This window comes from Fragaria vesca, linkage group LG3, assembly GCF_000184155.1.
Source record: "Fragaria vesca subsp. vesca linkage group LG3, FraVesHawaii_1.0, whole genome shotgun sequence".
Lineage (NCBI taxonomy): Eukaryota > Viridiplantae > Streptophyta > Magnoliopsida > Rosales > Rosaceae > Fragaria > Fragaria vesca.
Window position 1 is genome coordinate 13,350,800 of NC_020493.1, and position 25,170 is coordinate 13,375,969.

At 36.7% G+C, this 25,170-nt stretch overlaps 3 protein-coding genes across 3 annotated transcripts; 1 reads left to right on the forward strand and 2 right to left on the reverse strand.

Annotated features, from left to right (window-relative positions):
* The first annotated feature begins 1,445 nt into the window (after positions 1 to 1,445).
* On the forward strand, positions 1,446 to 12,469 carry LOC101310882 (G-type lectin S-receptor-like serine/threonine-protein kinase At4g27290-like). The gene is made up of 14 exons (XM_004295734.1): positions 1,446 to 2,721; positions 2,891 to 3,013; positions 3,130 to 3,269; positions 3,363 to 3,573; positions 3,692 to 3,929; positions 4,033 to 4,183; positions 4,267 to 4,564; positions 9,832 to 10,377; positions 10,592 to 10,708; positions 11,014 to 11,156; positions 11,253 to 11,463; positions 11,580 to 11,817; positions 11,895 to 12,045; positions 12,122 to 12,469. The coding sequence occupies exons 1-14, from the start codon at positions 1,446 to 1,448 to the stop codon at positions 12,467 to 12,469; spliced, it is 4,191 nt and encodes a 1,396-aa protein (XP_004295782.1).
* A 473-nt stretch (positions 12,470 to 12,942) lies between these two features.
* Positions 12,943 to 14,949, reverse strand: LOC101312614. The gene has a single exon (XM_004294264.1). It carries the CDS (start codon positions 14,947 to 14,949, stop codon positions 13,018 to 13,020), a length of 1,932 nt encoding a protein of 643 aa, XP_004294312.1. The 3' UTR covers positions 12,943 to 13,017.
* An 895-nt stretch (positions 14,950 to 15,844) lies between these two features.
* On the reverse strand, positions 15,845 to 18,450 carry LOC101311173 (G-type lectin S-receptor-like serine/threonine-protein kinase SD1-1-like). Its single transcript, XM_004295735.1, has 7 exons — positions 17,862 to 18,450; positions 17,620 to 17,739; positions 17,110 to 17,255; positions 16,799 to 17,009; positions 16,483 to 16,720; positions 16,237 to 16,387; positions 15,845 to 16,153 (listed from the first exon to the last, which is right to left on the reverse strand). The coding sequence occupies exons 1-7, from the start codon at positions 18,448 to 18,450 to the stop codon at positions 15,845 to 15,847; spliced, it is 1,764 nt and encodes a 587-aa protein (XP_004295783.1).
* Between the last annotated feature and the right edge of the window lie 6,720 nt (positions 18,451 to 25,170).

Below are 25,170 nucleotides of genomic sequence, written 5' to 3' on the forward strand. Positions count from 1 at the left end.
TTTTTTTTTTTTTTTTTTTACGTTACAGTTAGCCCAGGTGACAATTTCATCCTGGCTCCGTTACTGGATATAGGCTTGATTAAATGTGACTATGTGAGCGTCCAATGATTCTTAATTGGTTTGCATTAGCTTGGATAGGTTATACCGTATTTTGTTGTCGGATTTCTTATGCAAATTTTGTAAGCTATGATCTATTTGGTTTTTTTTTTAGGATACAATCAAATAGAAGTTGAGAAGAAAATTAATCTCCGTCCCATGATGGTATGATCCATGATCAAATTCAATCTGCAATTAGATAACGGAACAGAGTTAATTAGGACTCTACTGATACAACAATCTTATCATAGGACTTGACTAGCCCAGGGTTCATTAATGGCTATAATCCTATGGTATTTTCAGCAATTTTCTACATCATCCCAACTTGCTGTACGTCAAGTCTGCACTAACTCATCGAAGAAGTTGAAAAAACTGGATGGAACTGTCAACTAATGAGGGTCGTTGTATGTTCTAGAAGTTCTTTGACTATTGCAGCTAAAGAAAAACAAAACCAGAGATAATATGCCCCATGACAATCCACCAATGGAACTATGGAAGTCATTATTTAACCATCAAAATCATCTAGAGCGCGCATTTGAGTATAGCTTAAAGTTGCCGATGATCGAATTAGGTGATATAAGAAGAAGGATCCAAACAGGATGTCATTAAACTCTAAAAACACGTATTTGGACAATTAACTTTAGATAGAAATAGTCTATTTTATGTATCCATTATTCATATACCGCTTTCTCTGATCATATATAAATCACATTTTTCATTTTGAAATTCATGATCTGCCTTGACTCGGGTCCGCATGAGCGTTATAGTATCACTATTTGAAAATCAATCCTCAATTTGCTATCGAAGGCTTGTATTTTCTCGTCTCTTTATTTTTTCTTTTTATTATTAAGACGGGTTTCTTTTATAAAATCATGTGAACCGGGTTGTATGATTTTCAAGTTTGGAGTAATTTGACTGCTCTAAGTTCTGAATCAATAGTAATCTTCAATCATTAATCAGGTTATTTTTCACAAACTCGTTTAGTTTCTCTCCCTAGCAGAGCAAAAATTGATAATAATTATCTTTATAAATTATTATTTTTTTCGACAAACTTTATAAAAAAATTATTAAAAAAAAATTGGCTATATGTGACATGACTGACATCGTATTTCAACGTTCAAACACAAAATCTTCAATGCAAAAGGAAATAAGAAAAGTCTCCTAATCAGCCAAATTGGTTTTCTCTAGGGGACCCCCAATTGCGTTTGATGTCAATGGGTTCTCACCCAAGTCAACTGCGTGAAGCTCCCGAGTCTTTGCTCCATCATAAAGACACCCATATCCATAGTTTTCCATCACTAAGCTAATAAGCTTCACACACCCAGAAAGCTAGAAGTCAATGTGAGACGATGAACAACCTTTGCTTCATTCTTCTCTGCGTCTGTTTCAGTAAACTTTCATCTGCAGCTGATACCCTTTCTTCATCTCAGAACATCACTGATGGCAACTCCTCCTTGGTTTCCCCAGGTGGAGTGTTTGAACTGGGTTTCTTCACCCCAGGCCTTTCCAAATCCCGCTACTTGGGGATTTGGTACAAGAACATCCCAGTCAAAACCGTCGTTTGGGTTGCGAATCGAGGCGCCCCGATCAACGACTCCTCAGGCCATTTGATGATCAACACCACCACAGGGACTCTAGTTCTTCTCAACAAGAACAAGACAGTTTTTTGGTCATCAAATTCGACCAAACAGACCCAGAATATTAGTCCTGTTGTTCAGTTATTAGACAATGGCAATCTCATCCTCAGAGACGAGAAAGAAGGAGCCAACGCCGGCAACTATCTGTGGCAAAGCTTTGACTATCCGTCGGATACTTTGTTACCGGGGATGAAGCTGGGTTGGGACTTGAGAACCAGGCTTAACCGGAAACTAACTGCGTGGAAGAGTCCAGATGACCCTTCTCCTGGAGACTTCACATGGGAGTTGCAGCTGCATAACTACCCTGAGCCAGCTATGTTCAGAGACGGCAAAGTGTTTCTGCGGAGCGGTCCGTGGAATGGTGTTTTATTCAGCGGAAAACCGGCAAAGGCGCTACCGGCTTTGAACTTCAGCTTTGTCATGGATGAGAATGAGGTTTACACGACGATTGGAATGGTGAACAATTCAGCATTAGAGAGGATGATGTTGAATTTAACGGCTGACTACAACCGCCAGTCGTGGATTTGGTCTGAAGCAGACCGAAATTGGACACTCTATGCAGCATTTCCTAGGGACCCTTGTGACAGTTATGGCAAGTGTGGAGGGAATGGAAACTGTGAGCTTACTGCGTCCCCTTTGTGTCAATGCTTAGACAGATTCAAGCCTAGATCAGTGGAGAAGTGGAGCTTAAACAACTTTTCGCTTGGGTGTAAGCGAAAGACGCCACTGACGTGCAAGAATGATGGATTTGTGACATATCCCGGGTTGAAATTGCCGGATACAACGCATACTTGGATTGATAAAGCTATGAATCTCAAGGAGTGCAGGGCCAAATGCTTGTCTAATTGTTCATGTTCAGCGTACACAAACTTGGATGTTAGAGGAGGAGGTAGTGGTTGTGCAATCTGGTTTGATGATCTCGTAGACTTGAAGCAGATTCCAGGTGGTGACCAGGATATTTATATTAAGATCTCTGGTGCCGAACTAGGTATGAACCCAAACAATATCTAGTGATTCCTTTATTTGAAGTTTCTTGGTGTATAGTCCTGTTTCTATTTGCAATTTCCTACTAGTCCTGTTTACTCCTGTAGAAATTGACTTCTGCAGATTTTGATTCTTAACTATAGTTGATAACTGACTCAAAATTATTCATGAAGGAGGAAAAGATGAGAAGTGGAAGATAGGAGTGATAGTTGCATCTGCTGTTGTCGTAATTCTCGCAATAATTTTATTTGGCTATTGTTACATTCTCAGACTCAGACACAGGAAAAGATTCAAAGGTAGAATTGCATATTTAGATCTGTCATTATTCCTGTTGCTGCATGTGATGGACAAGGTCAAATAATATATAGAGCAAAACCTAGCTAACTTTTATTGCTTGTGAACTATATATAAGGTACTCAAAACAACATTGAAGAGCAGAAGGAAGAAGACCTGGAACTACCATTGTTCGACTTGTCAACAATAGAGACTGCTACAAATAATTTTTCAATCAATAATAAACTTGGAGAAGGTGGTTTTGGACCTGTGTACAAGGTAATATAATCTGCTAACAGAAGAACCATACAAGTTATTACCTGTGTTAAGAAAATAACAACTAATCTTCATGCAAATGTGAATAATCTTCAGGGTACACTAATAGATGGAAAAGAAATTGCAGTGAAGAGGCTTTCAAAAAGTTCTGGACAAGGAATGAAAGAGTTCAAAAATGAAGTAATACTGATTGCAAAACTTCAGCACCGAAATCTTGTAAAGCTTCTTGGTTGTTGCATTCAGGGAATGGAGAAATTGCTAATATATGAATACATGCCCAATAAGAGTTTGGATTCCTTCATTTTTGGTATGATCACTAACTCTGAATCTAGCTGAATTTATTTTTTATTTTTTTATATGTGATCCTAATTGCACTAGGTACTGCATCATACTCTTCTGACAGTTCAATTTTCAAAACTTGCCAGATGAAGTACGAAGAAAATTGTTAGACTGGCATAAGCGCTTCAACATTATCTGCGGTATTGCTAGGGGGCTTCTCTATCTTCATCAAGATTCACGATTGAGGATTATACACAGAGATCTAAAAGCAAGCAATGTGTTGCTTGATCGCGAGATGAACCCCAAAATCTCAGATTTTGGTCTTGCTAGAACTTTTGGCGGTGACCAAACTGAAGGAAACACAAACAGAGTTGTTGGAACATAGTAAGTTTATATATATTTTTTTTTCTTCAGCATGCTATATATTATACATTAAATATCTGTTTGGGATTTAACATGCTTAATTTGTTCCCTTGACATTCCATAGTGGTTATATGGCTCCTGAATATGCCATTGAAGGGCAGTTCTCAGTAAAATCCGATGTCTTTAGCTTTGGTATCTTAATGCTGGAGATAATAAGTGGAAAGAAAAGTAAAGGGTTCTATCACTTGAACCACAATCTTAATCTTATTGGAAATGTAAGTTTAAGCACAAGCTTTTTTTGCTTATATTGCAGTGTATATGAAGCAACGATTGATAAATATGCATTAAAATGTTTTAGGCATGGAGGTTATGGAATGGAGGACGACCATTAGAACTGATAGATGAAGGGTTCGGTGAGTCATGCAACTTATCAGAGGTGTTGCGATGCATCCATGTCAGTCTCTTGTGTGTACAACAACAGCCGGAGGACAGGCCGACCATGTCAGCAGTAGTTCAGATGTTATGTAGTGAAAGTGCCTTGCCTCAGCCTAAAGAACCAGGATTCTTTTCAGAGAAAGATTTGGTTGAAGGAGGCTTTCCCTTTCTTAACAACGAAACGTCTTCTAATGGATTGACCATTACCCTACTTGAGGCTCGTTAAGGATCAATTTATTGTATCATAGATTTTATGCATAAGTTTATGGATCCTAAGTGTATCATAAAGTTTGTAGTTAGCGATAGCCTATAGCAGAAGTGCTGATCTGCAAATGTAATATGTAAACATACAAGTCTACTTCACCCTCCATGGGTGGTTATTGGTTACAGGGCTTGTCCTATATAGTTTGATGCCTGTTTTCTCCCTGTTTATTCTTGTTTTCTCCTTATTTCCGTTTGTACTGTTCCTTTTTGGTCTTTGTCTTTTGATACAAAAAATTATGGCTTCAAAACAAAACAAAAGCTTCATGTTTGGATAAATTTCTGAAAGTCATCAACTATCAAATCCACGGCAGTAGGAAGAAGATTGGAAGTGCATCTTAATTATACAGTTACCAACACACGCATCAAGTAAATCCCCAACTATACTTTCATAAACCCTCATGAGAGGTTCCTTACCTTGAATCAGCAGAGACCACGACGAATTCAGAGAGGAGATTGTTGGGTGTGTAGGTTTGGGCATGAGATTTGCTGGGTGTGATTTAATTGAAAATAAGGGTATTATTGGAAAAGTTATATGGGTTAAAACTTGCTGGGTCTACATAGAAATTTGTTGGGTACATTTATAAACACCCTTCTCAATTTCCTTGCTGGTTTGGGCTAGAACAAAGGGTTTTGGGTCAATTTTTGGTTTCCATTATTTATTGGGGAAAATTTTAAAAACAGTACATGACAAATGGTCCACTCCTAATTTTAGTGTTTCAAGTTTCAAAACAATCATAAAAGTATATGACACTCACATTTTTAGTACATGACGTTAGTAACGCCGTTAACTCTATGTAATTTCTTAATTTTCAAATGTGATTTCGATTTTCTTCATTCTCCCTTTTCTTTATATTTGTTTTACTCTTTTTCTATTTATATATATTTTTTTATTTTGTTAACTCAGACCATAATCTTAATGACTTTGTTGTTTGCAAGTAGATCACTCTATTCTGTTTTCTATTTTAATTTTGGTCTTCCAGAAATTGTTCATTTGTTACTAGTTCAGCAATGAGAATTGGATCTTCTGTGCTTAAAAATGACTTTGCTGCTCCTCAAAAAAATTTATTACTAGTTCAACAATGAGAATTTGATCTTTTTAATTTCTTTCTCCTTAATAATTATTAATTTTAATAATTTATTACTACTAAATTAAGAAGTGACGGATTTGTCCCTCAAATTTTAATGGGAAACACACAAAATAACGGAAGACATAACGGCATGTATATATTTTTTGTTGAGATTAAAAGTTCATGTACCTTTATAATTGTTTTAAAACTTGCAAATTGAAACACCAAAATTAGGAATGGACCATTTATCATGTATTATTCTTAAAATTTTCCCTATTTATTGTTTAAATTTACTTATGTTTAGTTCTATAGGCACATTGGGCAAGTAGTAAGCCTCTGCATTAGTTTTGTAGGGCTAGATGGAGTTCATGCTAGTGTTGACACTCAACGTGTTGCACGCAATGGGGTTTTTGTTTTATCAAATGGTCGTTGTCTAGGGTGAAGCATCATATTTCATCAGATCCGGGATGTGATATGGTTCCAAAGGATGAACTAGACAGTTCCAATAAGATTTCATTAGTTTTCTAGGGCTGGACGGAGTTCGTGCTAGTGCTGACACTCAACGTGATGTACGCAAGGGATTTTTGTTTTATCAAATGGCCGTTGTCTAGGGTGAAGCTAAGTGTCGTCATAGCCTTATTCAAATGGAAATATAGTTGGAAAACTGAATTATTAGACATCAGGATGTGTAGTCGTGTTACATACTCTCGGACACAACATTATTCTTTGCTAGTTGGTGTTTGTTAGGGTACTTGTCAAATGTAGAGAGTCCTAATATTATCTTGTGACATACTATAGATGCTTGTTGTAACTAGTAACTAGTGGTTTAGACTCATTGTTTCCTCTATATTCAACAACTTTATTAATTAAAAAATCTACAAAAAAAAAATATATATATAAATTTTTATTGCAAAAAAAAAACACAGTGTTCTCAAATGCATTAACAGTACAGTAAAACAACCTTGATAAATTAATAACCTCGACTAAATAATAATTTTTTCTAGTCCCAACTCGGGACCAATGTATATTACAAGGTTTCTCGCTAAATGCATAAGATAATAATTTTTTTAGAATCCCTTTAGGTCCCAACTCCCAACGAATATGTAAAGTAATAATTGATTAAATAAATATTTAAAAATATTACAAAAAATACTAATAATTGATCAGATACATAAAAGAAAGAGTAAATAATGTTCATAATTCAAATCAAGCAAACTCTTAAAAAATTTAATTTCTCAATTTAGTTATTCTCAAACTATTCATATATAGTCTTTTGATTTTCTTTTGTATAATGAAAAATTAAGGAAACTCTTAATAACAAAACCCTTTATAAAGTAATGAATATTCATTTATCGATAAATAAATAAATTATTCATTTTCAATAATATATCCCTATAAAGTAATAATTTTCTAAGGTATAATATTATTCATTTCTAGAGGTTTTACTGTAAATCTAAGAATTAGTGCCTAAGAGCAAATGCACCATTTTAGATGGGTTGGACCAATTTTCAACCTGGATTAAAACACTATTCACCTAGATCACCCCTGGGTCCTTATTTCGACAATACAACAATTAGATCAATCAAATGATTAATCACTTTATGCATTTTAGAAAATATTTTTATACACCAAAAATTTATACCAAATATCAATACTGTACCAAATGACGTGGCGTATGCCACATAAATTTCAAATTAACATGGTTAAGATGATGTGGATTTTCTTATTTTAGTATTAAGAAACAAAAAGATATATCTTCTAATTAGTAATTACTTGCAAATTTATTCTCTTGTCTAAATAGGGAAGTAATGTTTATCTGGCTCTTCAAATCTCCCTTCACATATGTAAATCTTTTCAATTCATTACCTTATTGGTATAAAAAAATCAATCGAATGAATAAAGCTGTTAGGCAATGAAACCATCTATGGTGCCAATCAACATTGACAACCCCTACTTCGATGATCGACACCAAGCTTCCAAGTATTTTTTTTCTTCTTTTTCTTTTGAGATGAACTTCTAAGATTGAGATTTCAAGCTCACGAACCCTAATAGATTATGAATTGAGAGGGATTTATGATTTTGGTTTCTTTATTTAAATTAAATCACAAAATAATCCACATCATTAGAATGGTAAACTAAAAGCATTGATGTGGCATTTGGTATAGATATTTAGTATATATTTTTGGGATCCCAAGCATTTTCCTTTTTATATTGACATTTGTATTGTTTTATACCAACATCATGTGCAAAATGGTGTGTGTATTGGCCCCACGTTTGGATTGGTCTGAACTAATCCTTGGGTTGAGGATTACCCCATGTTTTAGTCGGGTTAGGTGAGCTCCACATAAGATCTACATCTAACCCGTACTAATTCCTCTCTGGTGGATGATGTTTTTCGATCCGAACTTCGATCCAACCCCCCAAATTGAACCATTGTTGGCAGGGCATTTACAAAGGATAATACCCACGGACAAACTTTTACAAATCATCCCTTCAGAGCAATTTGCTGCATTTGCTCTAAAGGGGATCCTTTGTAAAAGTTTACTCTGGACACTACACTACGGTAATGCATTATGTTCATGTGGTATAACATCAGTTTGACCAAAAAAGATATGACCTCAATTTGAGATTTAATACTGATTGAGGCTCGTGATTAAACTCCACTAGTAGTTAAAGATAACTAATATGATGAAAGATGAGACAAATTTTCGTCAAAGTAATTTTGTTTATGATCAGTTTTTCTTGATATAGAAGTTGGTAGGATGGATGTGACCAAAACATAATGATAAAAATCATATTGCTCCGGTTATTTCTACACTAGGACTTGGTGAAAGCTAACCTTCTTCTTGATATAGAAGTTGGTAGGATGGATGTGATAATCCTACTGAAGACAGTAGCAAGCCAAAAAAAGTGAATGGATTGTATTTTATTCATTATACAATGGATCAGTTAAAAATAAACAGGAAAGTGATTCACCTCACGAGAAATAGAGAAACAACCAACATACCACGTTTTCAGTCAATTAAGAACGATAATTAATGGGATGTGAATTTGTTGGTAATTTGTAATTAATTTTACAATACCCAACATATCACAATTTCAGGCATAAGAAGATGTTGCCTCGCCCAGCTTCATTTGATTTAGGAGCAGTCTTCGCTATGTAAGTGAGAGATTATAAGTTCGACTCACAATAAACTCATAGCATTTCAACTGTTTTTTTTATTAAAAAAAAAATGGTGCCTCATATATGGATGGAATATATCATTGACCATATGAATGGCTACAAAGTAATATATTTCTTTGATGTCATGGCACTTCTTCTAATCCTTCTAAGCCTTAATCCCATACTCCAATGACTTATGACTCTTCCAAGTCTTTGTGGCACAATAACAACCCCATCATCTAGTCTCACAGACAACCACCCCCTTTGGGTCTTTCTTCATCCTTGGATTAAAATAACGGGAGCGAATTTTACACACCAAAGTGCACTTGCATCATTAATGTGTAAGTGTTCAAATCGTCATATGGCAAGATCGAATAAAGATTAGAGACTTTAAGTTCTTTCCTTTTAATTTTATTTTTAATCCGATCAAATTAAACGCTCATAATAAGAGTACATCTTCTTCGACTTAGTATTCTCTCACCTCCTTTGTTAAAAACACTTAAAACTTTTTTTTGGATTTTAATTTTGTTAACAATATTAGCATATTATATATTAGTTACTGGTTCAACTTGCACCTTAATGCATAGAAGAATTTCTCTAAAATAACAGGATCACGACCACAAGCTTTCTCTCTTTTCCCTCTTTTTATTTATTATTTATTTTTCTTTGAATACGGAATGAATGATCCATTTTCTTCAACTGCTTTGCGTATCAAGATTTTCCTCCCCAGAGTATCACCCGTCTTTCCCAGCCTGCTCCATGAGCCTCTAGCTCGATTTGTAGGGGCCAACAAGTGTGCTCAAATTCACGGTGGGCCTTTAAAGTCAACAAACGTGTAGTTTGGAGTCAAAGCCCCTTCTAGATGACGATACAGCTCTCTTGGAGTCTTGGGTTGTGTCCTCCCTATCTCACCTGCAACTTGTGAAAACACTGTAAAACACAGAAGTTGTAGACAGCTAGCGAATGGGCATTCTTTCATTCACTGTCATTGCAGTTTGCTTGTCCCTCTCTTTGTTAAAGACCTCAACTTCAGCTGATTCCATTCCCAACCATGCCGGGTATGAATTGGGTTTCTTGAATACACCAAAGGGTGTTCATACGAGGAGGAGTCTTCTGGCCCCAACTTCAGGAGACTACTGTGACAACAAAGACCTTTGTGGCTCCTATTCAATCTGTATCATCAGTAGTTCACAGGTTTGCAATTGTTTGGAAGGGTTTAAGCCTAAAGCACCAGACAAATATAACAATGGGCAATATTCAGGGGGTTGTGACCGCACTGAAGCTCTGAACTGCCAAAATAAAGATGATGGGTTTGTGAGATATCCTGGGGTAAAGTTGCCTGACCCTACAGATTCTCGGGTTAACCAAAGTATGAGTCTCGAGGAATGCAGGAGAAATTGCTTGAACAACTGTTCTTGTGTGGCTTATGCAAGCTCCAATGTCAATGGCTGCACTATCTGGCTTGGTGATTTAGTCAACATTAAGAAGCTTTCGAATGGTGGGGATGATCTGTACGTTCGAGTACCTGCGTCAGAATTAAGTATGTGCAACTGATTTTCTTATTTCCTTATTTGTTTATTGGATCATCTGCTGGGACTAATTGTTAAGTAATAGTTGTGTATTACACTATTGCATGATGATTGATGACTGCATTTTTTTTATTTTTGTTCTTCTGCTTATGTTCTCGTGCTACTTTTGATTTTAGCTGTAATTTTAACTCTGATTGCTTTGTCCTGTTGAAATTAACTGTGAAGAGGCAAACCACTCAACCAAGACAAAGATAGTGGTGATCGTTGCATCTGTTGTTGCGGTTGTTATTGGAATGCTCTTGGTTGCTTATTGCATTCACAGGAGGAGAACAAAGTTCAAAGGTAATACTTCTTCTAGTGATGCTCTTGAAGGAATCAACTATTTGTTATTCAATTAGGTGTTTCTGCAATGCAATATCCTGATCATGATCTGTTGTCATATGACTCATATAGAATTCCACAATTTAACAGTCATCACTCATCAACCAAAGAGAATAAGGCTCCACGATAAGAAAAGCTGAAGAGTTACTACTTTTTTTTATTTAATTATAAATGTATGTGTAATTAATTCACATGTATTTGCTTTTGTTCTAGTTTCACTTAACATAATTGCTGAGAATCTGATATTTATTCCTTTGTATTGGTAGAGAAAATGGGAAAGAATGGGACAGCGAATCAGAACGAAGACATGGAGCTACCAATATTTAGTTTGTCCACAATAGTCACTGCCACTGATAACTTTTCATTCAACAAGAAACTTGGAGAAGGTGGCTTTGGGCCTGTTTACAAGGTATATTTCCAATATATGAGCATATCAACTGTAAACATTAGTGAGACAGTTATTTGATCAAAAATTACGCAACTCTTATGTAATGGTGATTTTCAGGGTACTCTAGCGGATGGTCAAGAAATTGCTGTGAAGAGACTCTCACGAAGTTCGGGACAAGGACCAACCGAGTTCAAAAATGAAGTACTTCTAATAGCCAAACTTCAGCACCGAAATCTTGTAAGGCTCCTAGGTTGTTGCATTGAGGGAGAAGAGAGGTTGTTGATTTATGAATACATGCCCAACAACAGCTTGGACTTCTACCTTTTTGGTTAGCATCCTTGAAAACCAGCTATGTTATGCTACAGTTATTCAATAGGTGCTGAAACTCTTCAATTTGCTCATATGAGATTTCCTGTTGGAGTAACACGAGTTTAAACTTACCAGATGAAAATCGAGCAAGATTATTGGCTTGGCCTCAACGCTTTCACATCATCTGTGGGATAGCCAGGGGTCTTCTTTATCTGCATCAAGATTCCAGATTGAGGATTATTCATAGAGATCTTAAAGCAAGTAATGTTTTGCTCGATAAGGAGATGAACCCAAAAATCTCAGACTTTGGTATGGCTAGAACTTTTGGAGGAGATGAGACTGAAGGAGTTACAAGAAGAGTTGTTGGGACCTAGTAAGTATGCATTTCACCTCTGCTTATCATCTACCTTATTCTTGTTTAACATATCTTTTTTGTTGTGAATACTACAGTGGTTATATGGCACCAGAATATGCAATTGATGGTCTATTCTCTGTAAAATCCGACGTTTTTAGTTTTGGCATTTTATTGTTGGAAACTTTAAGCGGGAAGAGAAGTAGAGGATTTTATGACCCTGTTGATAACCTTAACCTCATTGGACATGTAAGTATCCAGTGGTGAATTCTTTATTTGCTTGTGTTTGATCTTGTGACTGATAAAAGTGTACTACTGTGTTTAGGCATGGAAACTGTGGAAAGAAGGAAGATCTTTGGAGTTAATTGATGAATGCTTAATGTACTCCTGCGATCTATCAGAAATCTTGGGTTGCTTCCATATTAGTCTTTTATGTGTGCAAGAGCTTCCTGAGGACAGGCCAAATATTTCAACTGTGGTTCTCATGTTAGGTGGTGGTTCTGCCTTGCCTCAGCCCAAAAAACCAGGTTTCTTTGTTAGAAAAAGTTCATCTGAAGCAGATTCGTCTTCATATAAGAATGAAACATGTTCAACTAACAATGAAACTTCTTCAAGTAAGAATCATACATATTCAAACTATGACTCTACTATAACAGTATTGGAGGGTCGATAAGATTCACTTGATTGCAATTTTGTAGCATGTAAGTTACTCTGAGCTATTGTTGGAAACAGTGTTGAAGGAAATATTGATAGTATATAAGAAGTGAAACGATTTTTGGAATGCACCTTAAAATATGATGGGAGTGAAGTTGTCAATGGTAAAATGGTGTGCATTTTATAGGTAATTCTGTTATTGCACCATAACATTTCCAGGCTGATTTTCTGTAGAAGCTGGAAGTTATGGGGACTGCTCCAAGTATTGGTCAAGAGAATACTAATACTAGATTTTGACTCTATTCTGGGCAGGAATAGATCATGCTGAAGTTTTGGGACCTTAGTGGTGGATTTCTCAGAACCCCAGATCTGTTACTGGTAGGTAAAATGAGAACATGTGCGGCCTGTGCTTATCTGTTTCTGGCTTTCTGCTGTTAAAAGATACTGTAAATAGCTCACGATACTAATCAAAAAATTAAGATTTTAACATCATTCACACCTAACACCCAGATATGTAAGATCTTAGCCTACAGGAATCAACAACATAAGAGATAGTTGTCATACTTGTCAAAAGAATAAGACCCTCTTTTTCCCTTTTCTTGTCCTTCTCTCCACAGCTCTTAGGATAAATAATCTCAATATGAGCACAAGTGTATCTCTAGAACTACTACTATCATCTGTTTTTAAAAGATGATCAGCATTAACACCAGAAATATCAGAATCGGTTATCATGAATTCTGAAGGGCTACCATAAGGAATCGAAACGAATGTGTTGGGTGAAAACTTCTCAGCCGCCACCACACTAGGTTCAGAGCTGCGCTTAATGCTGTAAGATCCCCTCTTAATGGCCAAAGTAGCAGGTTCCCATATGTCAAGAAACCCTGTGAACTCAAACACCTTAAATGATCCATGACCCTTTTGAAGAATCTTCTGTATCTGGCTTTGCATTTCGGGGTCACAAGTGATCTTCTTGTGATCGTTTGCAAACACCTTCACGAGCTCTCCCTTTCGCTTCCTGTCATCCAGGGGTTGAACTTCGATAGCAAGGTATGTATTGACATCATCAGCAGTGAGAAGATAGTTTGGTTGCTTTGCCCCTTCAATGTAGTTAACAGATCCATCTGGAAGGTGGCGTACCCACTCAAAGTTGCAACTGGTCGTTCCATTAATGGAGTATCCAGATGCTTGGAGCTCATGTCCCGGTAATGCTTCACCCGAAATTTGGAGGCCTTCTATAGCTGGTAAGAGATCATCTTCTAAGAAAAGATCTTCATGAACCGGTGATAGAAACCGAGAATAAGAGGGGCTGGGATAATAGGGAGAAGTTCCTCCACTCTCATTGTATTCCTCTTCATGATCATCATAATCTATGTTTGTTTGCATCTCAGGCTCACGAAATTTGACCTGTTTACCAAGTGGTGTATCATCTCTATATCGATTTGCATCAAGTCTAGCAATAGTAGGCTTAGCAGGCACAGCTGGTTGAGTCTGAGGAGCAGCAGCAGGAGGAGAAGCCGGTGCTTTCTCATGGGAAGATGGTGGTTGAGTAACCATTTCTAGCCTATCTTTGTTAGAAATTTCCAATGCTGCACCAATGGAATGAGATGGAGGTGACTGTTGGGTATTACTGATGCTAGACTGATTGGAATTCGACTGTAATGGTCTTACTTGATACTGAAACTGCTTCAATCTCGACTCTGTCATAATAAGCTTCTCCTGCAAATGCCTAAACAAAATCTTGACATTACTGGCAATAGACTGAGCATCATGACCCTGCGGTTGCAATGAGTAGTCTGTGAGAATAGGTAGCAATGCCGAAACGAACGCCGACCTCTCCTGCTGCACATCCTGCAAAGCATAAGCCAGGCGTATGTTCTCCTCAAGTATATCTTGCCTGTACACCATAGCCTTGGAAGCAGCATCAGCAAGATCATGTTGCTGCTGATCAAACACCAAGCGCATATTAGCAATCCGACTCTCTAAAACATACTTTTCGTTCCGAATCTTGGCTTCTTTGATCGAATAATCCACCAGCTGCCTCCGCAGCTGCATAATCTCTCTCTCATTTTCATAAATTTTCTCCACAACAGACTTATTCTCGCCGGAATGATTCAACTGCATCAATCCTTCTTCCCCGGAATCATCAACCCGCGGCAGATGATCATACTCCCCTTCAGGCTGGCTGCTGGTCTCGGAATTGGGAGCCCTCAACAGCTCATCATGCGATCCAACCGGATCGAGACACGAAGAACGCGGCGGCATTGGTGATGATGATTCCAGGAGCTGTTTACGTCTGTGGAGCTCGAGAGTCTTGTACTCGAGCTCAGACCTCAACCGGATGTTCTCTTCCACCTGTTGCTTGATGGTGACCTCCGCAGCTTCGACGGCCTTCATGACCTGCAACAAGTCACTGTCGTCGGTTCCGGTGGAGCGAACGAGATCAGGGCTCGTCAACCCTGAAAATTTCTCACCGATTCTCCAATCGACTCCGTTCTCCATTTCTCTTTGTCACTTCGATTCCATATGAAGAAGAATGGATTATTCAAATACGCAGAGTTTGCGTGGAAAATTGGAAAAGATGGGAAATTTCGCAAATGGGGGTTTGAATAGTTGGATTTTGAATTTCGTTGTTTAAGGGGGAGGATGATGACCAAGTCTCGTACTTTTTATAATGGACCATGGCCAGGTCCACCACCCAACAACAAAGCCAATCGAATTTTGTTACCACTGCCGTCTTGACACTGATCACCATTTCAAAGATTCTATCTTTTTCAATGTTTGAGAGCTTTTCTGCTATGCAAAATCCGCCCGAATTTGTGTTCCTCTCAATGCCTCTGCCCCAAGATACGTCACTCTCTGCTCTGAGTTTTCTTTACTCGAACTTGTTTGTGTATATGTGTTTATAGTTGCATTGTGACAAATGGGTTGCTGTAAATTGACAGGAAAGAGTTTTGGTGTATTGAATTGTTTGACATTGCTTACATAGACAGAGAGACTGAATATGTTTAATTTCATTACTGTTTGTGTGTTGCGTGTGATTCGGTGTTTGGCATCATGAACTCAGGAAAAATGTGATTTATTTGAGAGTTTAAAAGATTTAACTTTGATCTTGATTGCATAGTACATGATGAGTTTTATATATTACAGTGAATTGATGTTAGAAGTAGTAAGAAGCTCAGCCGCTCAGGAACATTTGAAATGGCTTAGGATGTTGATTTTATACAATGAAGGTAGCAACTAGCTAGTGTACTGAAGTAACTGAACTGACTTTCAAAGTTTCAATGCAAGCTCATGACTTACAAATCTCTGATCTTTGGAGCACTCTTTCCTAATCTGATTCTCCACAGGAATGAACAATACTAACAAGCTAGATGCTACTTGAGAATCTTGAGTCTTATCGAGCTTCCACGGTTATTGAACATTCATTAGTACTCGAGAATGTTTCATTCTTACTTGAAGATGAACCTGCTTCAGATGATGAATATTTTCCGACATATAAAACTGGCCTTTTGGGTTGAGGCAAGGCACTCTCACCACCTAGCATCAAAACCACCGACGACATGGTTGGCCTATCTTCAGGAAGCTCTTGAACACATAAAAGACCAACATGTATGCACTGCAATGCTTCTGATAGAGAGCATGATTCCCTTAAGCATTCGTCAATCACCTCGAAGAATCTTCCTTCTTTCCACATTCTCCACACCTAATCAATAAACTTGACATTTATCTTCACAAAATTTCATTTGACAAAAATAACTGATGATGAATTCAGAGGTTGACACTTACATGTCCAACTAGATTAAGGTTGTGTTTCGGATCATAAAACCCTCTACTCATATTTCCAGTTAGTGTCTCTAGCAATAAAATGCCAAAGCTAAAAACATCTGATTTTACAGAGAATTGACCATCAATGGCATATTCTGGTGCCATGTAACCACTGTAGGATACATATAACACAAAACAGAATTACTTCATCAAACAAACAAGCATACTATAGGCAAAGAAGTGATAGATTATAAATGTAATACTTACTAGGTTCCAACAACTCTGTTTGTGACTCCTTCAATTTCATCTCCTCCAAAAAGCCTAGCCATGCCAAAGTCTGAGATTTTTGGTTTCATCTCATCATCAAGTAGAACATTGCTTGCTTTAAGATCTCTATGAATAATTCTCAGTCTGGAATCCTGATGTAAATAGAGAAGACCCCTTGCGATACCTTCGATAATGTGGAACCTCTGAGACCAATCTAACTGTTTACCTTGAGTTTGATCTGGCAAGTGCATGAGATATAAGTATTGTAGTACTAAACCAAAATTCGGAAGTACAAGTGAAGTTATAGTATCCAAACCGAAAATGTAGAAGTCCAAGCTTCTGTTGGGCATATATTCATAAATCAGCAATTTCTCTTCCCCCTCAATGCAACAACCAAGGAGCTTTACAAGATTTCGGTGCTGAAGTTTTGCTATGAGTCTCACTTCAGTTCTGAACTCCGTGTCACCTTGTCCAGAAGTTTGTGAGAGCCTCTTCACGGCAATCTCTTGACCATCTTTTAGTCTACCCTGAAAGATCTCCTCAGCATAAGGAGTATGGAATTTCAAACAGACCATCTATTTCAGTGATATTCACTGTTATTATATATGCTTAAATCTTAAAATGTACCTTGTATACTGGTCCAAAACCACCTTCCCCGAGCATATTGTTGAACGAAAAGTTATCAGTAGCATCGATAATTGTGGACAGACTATATAGTGGTAGCTGCAGGTCTTCATTCTGTCCATTATTTTCACCCATGACTCCCATTTTCACTAATAAAAGGAGAACAACCTAATGTATCAGCTTCACCTCAAGTATATTAGATCAGATAGGAAATGAATTTGTAACTTTTAAAGAATGAGGCTTCATCTATTTAATCTTCATTGCCATGTTCCTAGAGCAGTTTAGTTCATTTATTAGTATTACATGGATACATTACTCCTCAGCTTTGTTCTGCATAATTCTAGAGCTTACACGACAGCTTAAGTGACCAAAGGCTGGAAAAGGAACTTCTAGACCTAAATTAAGCTCTATAAGGAGCTTACTATAGGTAATGGGATCATCAATCACCAATGGGTTTCACCTCAAAATTCAGATCAAATGTGCTAAGATATTTTGTTAGAATAGAAAGTGTACCTTCATGTTTCCTCCTCTTTCTTCTAATGCAATAAAAAGCTAAGAGCATTCCGAGAACAAGGCAAACACCAGATGCAACTGTTGCTATTATAATCTTCAACTTAGATTCATGATTTGTGCCTTCATTGTTTATGTGACATAGAAAATAAACTTTAGTTAAATCACAGCTATAATCAAAATTATGAGCATTGAAGAACATAGTGAAGCAGGGAAATAATCATGCAAAGTCCTCTGTCGCATACCTAGTTCCGAAGCAGGCATTCGAACATAAAGATCCGCCCCTCCATGTGCAAGCTTTCTAATGTTCAGAAGATCACCAAACCAGGCAACGCAGCCATTGACATCAGAGCTTTCATAAGCTATACAAGAACAGTTGTTAAAGCAATTCTTCTTGCATTCCTCGAGACTCAAACTCAGGTTCACCCTAGAGTCTGTGCTCGCCAGCACTTTTACCCCGGCATATTTCAAAAACCCATCATCCTTATTTTGGCACATTAATGGAGTAACACGAACACAACCATCCGAGTTTTCCCCAAATCTCCAGTTCTCTTCTACTTTTGGCTTGAATCCCTTTAAGCAGCTGCAAACTTGCCAGTCACTAATGGCACATAGTCCATTCGGACCACATCGGCCATCAGCGTCACATATATCTCCCGGAGGAGTTGATGCTAGAAGACTCCTATGGAAAATAGTACCTTGAGGACTGAAAGAACCCAACTCAAAGCTGCCATTTTTGGAAACTAAGGTGCTGCCAGCTGCTGCTGCAGTTGAACTTTTGAAGAAACAACAAGACAAGTATATTACAATGAAGGTGAAAGAAAGAGTGGCCATTGTTTTCTGTTCCTGGAAGTAAAATGCATATGCCTAGCTACTATCTGAAACCAAATCAGTAAAATCAACGATTACTAGTCTACAGTAGTTGTTTCAGATAGGTACAACATACATTATGATAATGGAAGCTCTAGAAGGGCATGCATTGACCGTGATCCACAGGTCAAGTGACTTTTATGGTCTATTGTAGGCCACACTGGCGGAGGTAGAGGTTGAAGACTTTGAAGGTCGGCATTGAAGTATGAGGTTGTTGAATATATCAGAAAAGGTTGGATTTGGGAAGACAATGGTGGTGTGATTTTAGTGGTCATCAGGTCAATTTAAGGTAGAATATCATCGTTAATCATAGGTAGTAGGATGCCCCAGTAAAAATTTAATGTTCAATGAGAGAAATATAGAATTTCCTGTGGGTTAGGATCTATATGTCCATTTAGATTAGGCTCCAACAAGATTTCAAGTTCTCAAGATTGTACATGTATGGACACCCGAAAGAAAATTTACATAACCTTTGATTTGATCATGAATGGTCTATCGGGGACACGTTCTTTAATATTTCTTGTAGCTCTTTCATGCTAGAAGTTTAAATCTCAGAACTGCAAGGCCCAGACACACACACACAAAAATTGAAAGAAGGTAGCCGGCGGATCTGAATTAGCCTGCTACGTTGGGTAGTGAGAGCAGCCTGTCTCGGCCCAAGCATGTTGTCTTTGGGTGTTCTTCTTCTCGATGCAAACGAGTGATCCTGAGGTTTTTCTTTTCGGGAGAGCTTCCAATGAGGACCTTATAATGAGGACCAAGTGAGGACTTTCAAATGAATGGTTGGATGATATGCACATGGGAATTAGAAAATATCAATTAAAAGTCAAAACTTTGATCCAACCGTTCATTTGAAAGTCCTCACTTGGTCCTTATTATAAGGTCCTCATTGGAAGCTCGTCCTTTCTTTTCCTTTAACGTTTTTATTAGTTCTTCCGCAAGAATTGGCTTGCAAAAATATAGACCAAAGGATCTAAACTGTCATTTAATTGATCACCGATACCTGTCTTTTTTAGTATAAGAATTTATAACCATAGTATTAATAAATTCAACTATTATAACGAAATGAATTAATAGAGCTTAACATTAATGAAACATAATCCAAAACTAGCCTTGACACGTCCTTACAACCTACCTTGTGAAAAAAACCTCTTCCAACACATATATCTTAACCGTCAGTATATATGTAGAGGCAGCACCTCCCCGTTACATTAACAACAAGAAACAATGATGTTAAACTCAACAGAAGCTCAAACCAAAAGAACTGAAGAAATACAAGAACCAAAAAAGAAAATAAACTGATTTGGGCCAATCAAGAGCCCAAGCCCACCTACAGCCCACTAAACCGCAAGAAACAAAGCTACTCAAGAGACAACCTAGAAAACCCCACTCACACATTTGAGTGCATTGCAGCTGCCAGCCCACCGCCACCAAAATAGCTCCACCATCTACGTCACATCACGGGGAACAACACACCTTCACTCAGTGATCTGCATCGAAAGTGCAAAACACAACAGATCGACCAAACTCAGATCGGGTAATCGATCGGGGCAGATCTTTATCGCCATGTCCTCACTGCCGCTCTAGTTCATCTCCAAACTCGTGCCTATGTTCCTCTCCGACGACCTAACATGCATCCATGCTGAAACAAAAAGGCAACACCCAAAAACTCGCCAACAGCTCTCGAGCTGATTTCCTTTAATTGCCTGATTCTCTCATTCCACTGCCACCGAACTACACACCACGAACACCAGATGGCCGCTAGTAAATCCCGTCCAACGACAATGTAGGCATAATATTCATAATTGTTGTTTCTATACAAAAGTAATCTCTTACCAAATATGATATTATGCCTACATTGTTCAGATTTCGGGCTAGTTCATAATATCATTATTTTAAAAATTGATGTAGTCTGTAGAAAATTTTTCGCTAGAAGAGCTAGAAGTATCAAAAGAGACTATTTTATATCATTACGTGTTGGTCGAACAGTTTAGGATTATGAAAGCACAATTTGTAGTCATGCAAGAATATGTGATCTAACTTATCCCGGGTCTTCTCTTCTTATCCCTCATCTCTTTCATTGATCGTGACCATTGTTTGGACAGGTCCACGTACTCTGAACAGAGTTAAATTTGGCTTTTGCTTCAAGAATTTTGAACATTGTCTTGCCTATAATTGTTGAATCCCAACTTCCTTGTTCTTAAAGTTAGACCTTTTTGATGATGATTATTTGGTTCAATCAATATATATGTACGTACAGAAGTTAAAGTATGAACTACACAGAATCGGTGACCAAATGTGTAAGCGACCTCAAATTGTATTGACATGCTTTTCTGGAACAAAGACACAGATCTTCACACATATGTAAGTACATGGTTATGATCTTGTCCCCTAATGATATCCCTTACAGATTCAGGTGAGTCCTCGCCAAAGTGCTCTGCTCTTTATTTTTTTGTCCATCGGTCCCTAGCTAGACAAGTAATGTAATTATTTAGCCACAAACTACATCAATTTTTAATTCAATTTTGAATTTGGATCTAACTATCAAAGATCCGGCGGGTAACGGGTCGGATCCGGATCCAAAATACTCCTTAACAATAAACTAATATATTTAAAATACTAGACCTCCAATGTATTTAGCAAAGAGCATAAAAAGAACATACACATCAGTAACTTTCAACTTTATCAAATGATTATACTTTAGACACAATTTAGATGTTTAAGTTATCCAAATAATTATTATATTATTTAATATTTATTAATAGTATTATATTTATAAAAATATTATTTAATCATTTTAAAATGGATCCGGGTCCTTAACGGATCGGATCAACCTCGATCCGTATCCGATTCGTTTAATAAACGGGTTAACGGATCCGAGTCCTTAACGGATCAACAGGTCTAATTTTTGATCCAAACCCGTTTAAAAACCATGGATCCGGAGCGGGTCCGGATCAAGATCCGGTCTATTTACAGGTCTAAATAAGAGTACATCTTCTTCGACCTCAGGTCTACACCTCCTGTATCGGTACCATATAAAATTAGTTTCTTTGGGTTTCAATTTTGATAACGAATTAGTATATATGTATGATAGTGTGACGTGGATAACCGGATCAAAATATTACATATTATAGTTACTTGGTTCATTTGCACATCGTAACGCGTAGAAGAATTTACTTATATTCTGTTGTTTACCTTTTGAATAAAACCAAAGAAAAAGAGAGAAACTATACTTGTCTTTGTAAACTGGCACATTCATGCATCGATCAATGAGCCAATGAGCCTTCCATCAGATCCAAACAAAATAAAATAATCGACATCTGATTGTTCCACTTCTCAGTTGCCTTTTCTTTCACTAATCCAAGGCTTGTGTTCGTCATGTTGGAATCTAAATATACGTTATTAAACACTTTGATTGTTCTTTTGTGAGTAGCTTCCAGATTTCTGGCCGGCTTATCAGATTTGGTCCAGCTTGAAGATATATATAAGCCAGCAAAGTAAACGTAGAGATAATTAGCTGCCGGCTATATATATCTAGGATTTCAGATTCCTCGCTACGGCCAGTGGCTTATATTGACTTCGACTAATTTAATCACAACTCAAGGAAAAATTATATTCATCGATCTCATATAAGAGCAGCCATACATCATCATGACATTTTGCTTGGTCATAAGAAGGGAGAACTGTTATTGAGGAGGAAGCTAGCTACAGAAATACCAGCAAATTGATCTTCTCATTTCATCTTTCCTCTTTCTGTTTTAGTGAAATGTTATCATTGATCCTTGTATCTAGCTTATAATCCGACACCCAACACAAACATGAACTTTCTAAAAAGAGTCTTTCATGAAAGCATGCACGATTCCCTTATCACAAGGATATTCATCTCCTAATCAAGAGCAGCCATATATACATCATCATGACCATTTTACTCTGTCATATATAAGAAGCGAGAACTGTATATAAACAAGGAAATGCATCTTTTTTCTAGTTTTCTTGCTGTTTTGAGATGTGATCGATGATATGAATAGTTCATCATTTAGATCATCCGGCGTCTAACACTACTATGAACTTTCTAATCAAACAAGCGTCTTTCATGAAAGTCTGCACGAATCGCATACTTATTTTCAGCGCAGCGTATATACAACGCTCTATAATTTCTTCTAAACAACATGACAAGCCTTCTGTACGTAGCATGGAAGAGACTACCATTTTAAAGCTTACAGCTGAAACATCAATTTTCCCATCTTTCATAATTAAATTAAGGATTCAGATAAAAAAAATTAAATTACGGAGCTTTGAACCATCACATGTGGTCGAGTTGGTAAGAGCCTAAGTATGGAACCCTCATACCTAGGTTCAAATCTCAGCCGACGCTAATTAGAGTTAAATCCTAATTTATTCTTGGTGGCCTGAGAGAGGAAGTGTTCTGACATGATCTTTCGGTGCAGATTTGTTTCTGGGCATAGAAAACCTTTGAGGATACCGTCGTTAATACTTTAAAAAATAAAATAAAAATTATAGAGTTTTGTTTATCCGAGTTTGACAAACTTTAATGTAAGAGTTAACTATGATTAATCAGATTACCAGACGTGCCATCTTAGTATGGCCTGGACATTTTGAATAGATTAAAGGGTTCAACAGTTTATCTTAATTATTAGAGTTGGTAGTTAGGCAGGCGTAGACGCTTCAGTAATATTATAATTTGTTTAGGTCAGCATGCAGCTTCTGATGCATCATCTCTTTTTTTCTTTTTTTCTTTTTTTTTATCCCTATAAATTTGTAAAGAGTCAAATGCCATTATGCTATGTCTGTATATTATTTCCAATCAAACTCGAACATAATTGAAGGGGAGTCGCCGACTATCATTTGGTCTATGATCATAATAGTAATTTTAGTACTGGATATCGGTTCTATAAAGATTTGAGAGTGGAAATCATACTTTGTTAACCATAGATGAGGACAATTATGCTACAAGGGCATTTACGTCATTTACATCTTCAGCCGGCTTACCCGTAGTTGTTTTAACCTCATTCTCCATTCAATCCAAATATACATAATGTAGTCTTCAGTATTTTCGATCTGCGTTCTCTCTTTAGTTTTCTACACACTTTCCTTTGAATAATCCATGTTTATGACCTGCTTTGACATACTGATTTATTTAGATTAATCGATATTTCGAATGTCACAAGTTTAAACTGAAGACCATGAAGATGTTTGTTTGTTTAGCTCTACGTAACATGATCATTCTTATTTGTGACAGCAATGAAAACATATGAACGGGCACAAAATAAAAGGTGTTTTTGCTCAGTTAGACAATTTGGTACTTTTGTTAACTTTTCCGTTAAATATAAGGGTAAAATAAACATTGTAGGTATTATTTATCAATATAAACATAAAAATATTTGTTTTGTGGTTTCATATGCATTATGTTCGAATATATATCAAAAAATTGAATTAATATTTATCTATATCATGATGAATTAATATTTTGTTTGAAACATGATTGAATTTTATATTTAAGAAATTTAGTCGGTGTAATCTAAACACTCACGAGACTACTCCACTGAGGTATATCTAATTAATTCACTGAAAGTAGTGTAATAGATGCTCAAATCACAAATACATATTTCTTAACATTAAATTACATTATGTCATATATTATCAACCTAACCTAAACAAAAACATTAATTCATGTTCGTGTGCTCCCAAAAGACCTAGAAAATAATAAAGACCCAAGACTAATGGTCATTTAACCCACAAAATAAATATTTTTTAATGTTTGTTTATGACCTAAATGACAATTTTACCCTCGTATTTAACGGAAAAGTTAACGGAAGTACCAAATTGCTTAACTTAGCATAACTTGAGGTACCAAAATGTCCTCTTTTAAATATTGGATACCTAATTGTCCAATGGTCATACATCAGGTACCGTAAGAGGAATGTACTCTTACAAAAAAGTGAAAAACAAACTCATTAACCAATTACCAAAAACAGATAGACAAACCCCATATGTCATGTACAATTAAAGAAAACTCAAAAGGGTCAGCCACTTAAAACCCATCTAATAAGGATTTATACATTTTGAGCTGACTTTGCTCTCTTTTGTAACCAACTAGCTCTCCTGTTTTGCTTCTGGTTTTGTGTTTTAGTTGTAGCTCTTCTGTTTGTTTGTTTCGGTTGTTTCTTTCTTTTGTTGTGTTGGCTTAATGAAGTATTTCACTGATTAAAAAAAAGGCTTTATACATGTTTCGTAGTTGGAATTACTAATTGAATTACTATCACACTGCCAATCTGGAATCACAGTTCAACACAATCCCATAAATAACTAAAATTGATAATTTTCTATAATATTGACATTTCGCTAATATGGTAAGTTGCAATACCACTTGAGGTCTGAATGAAAAAATTGAGACATATATGGTGATCAAGCGGAAATGATCCACGCATGTAATGTATGATGTTGTAGGGGAGTGTGGCTATTAAGACCTCTAAATTTACTCAGTATACCTCTTATTTTCTCTACACCTCCCTTTAATTTTCAATATAAGCATTTGCTCACTAGACCTCATTTCAAATTCCTAACATAACCTTAATTATTTATTGACATATATTACAATCAATTAATTACCTCTTATTCACTCAATAGATCTCTCATTCTTTGTTTTTTGTTTGTTTTTTTTTT

Excerpts from the sequence above, each read along its gene's own strand:
- LOC101310882 (XM_004295734.1), top strand. The coding sequence starts at position 1,446 with ATGAACAACCTTTGCTTCATTCTTCTCTGCGTCTGTTTCAGTAAACTT. Across the intron at positions 2,722-2,890 it reads GATCTCTGGTGCCGAACTAG|GAGGAAAAGATGAGAAGTGG; the intron begins GTATGAACCCAA and ends TTATTCATGAAG. Across the intron at positions 11,818-11,894 it reads AGAAGAGTTGTTGGGACCTA|TGGTTATATGGCACCAGAAT; the intron begins GTAAGTATGCAT and ends TGAATACTACAG.
- LOC101312614 (XM_004294264.1), bottom strand. The coding sequence starts at position 14,949 with ATGGAGAACGGAGTCGATTGGAGAATCGGTGAGAAATTTTCAGGGTTG.
- LOC101311173 (XM_004295735.1), bottom strand. The coding sequence starts at position 18,450 with ATGGCCACTCTTTCTTTCACCTTCATTGTAATATACTTGTCTTGTTGT. Across the intron at positions 17,740-17,861 it reads AATGCCTGCTTCGGAACTAG|GCACAAATCATGAATCTAAG; the intron begins GTATGCGACAGA and ends TAAACAATGAAG. Across the intron at positions 17,010-17,109 it reads GTTTTGGACCAGTATACAAG|GGTAGACTAAAAGATGGTCA; the intron begins GTACATTTTAAG and ends GAGATCTTTCAG.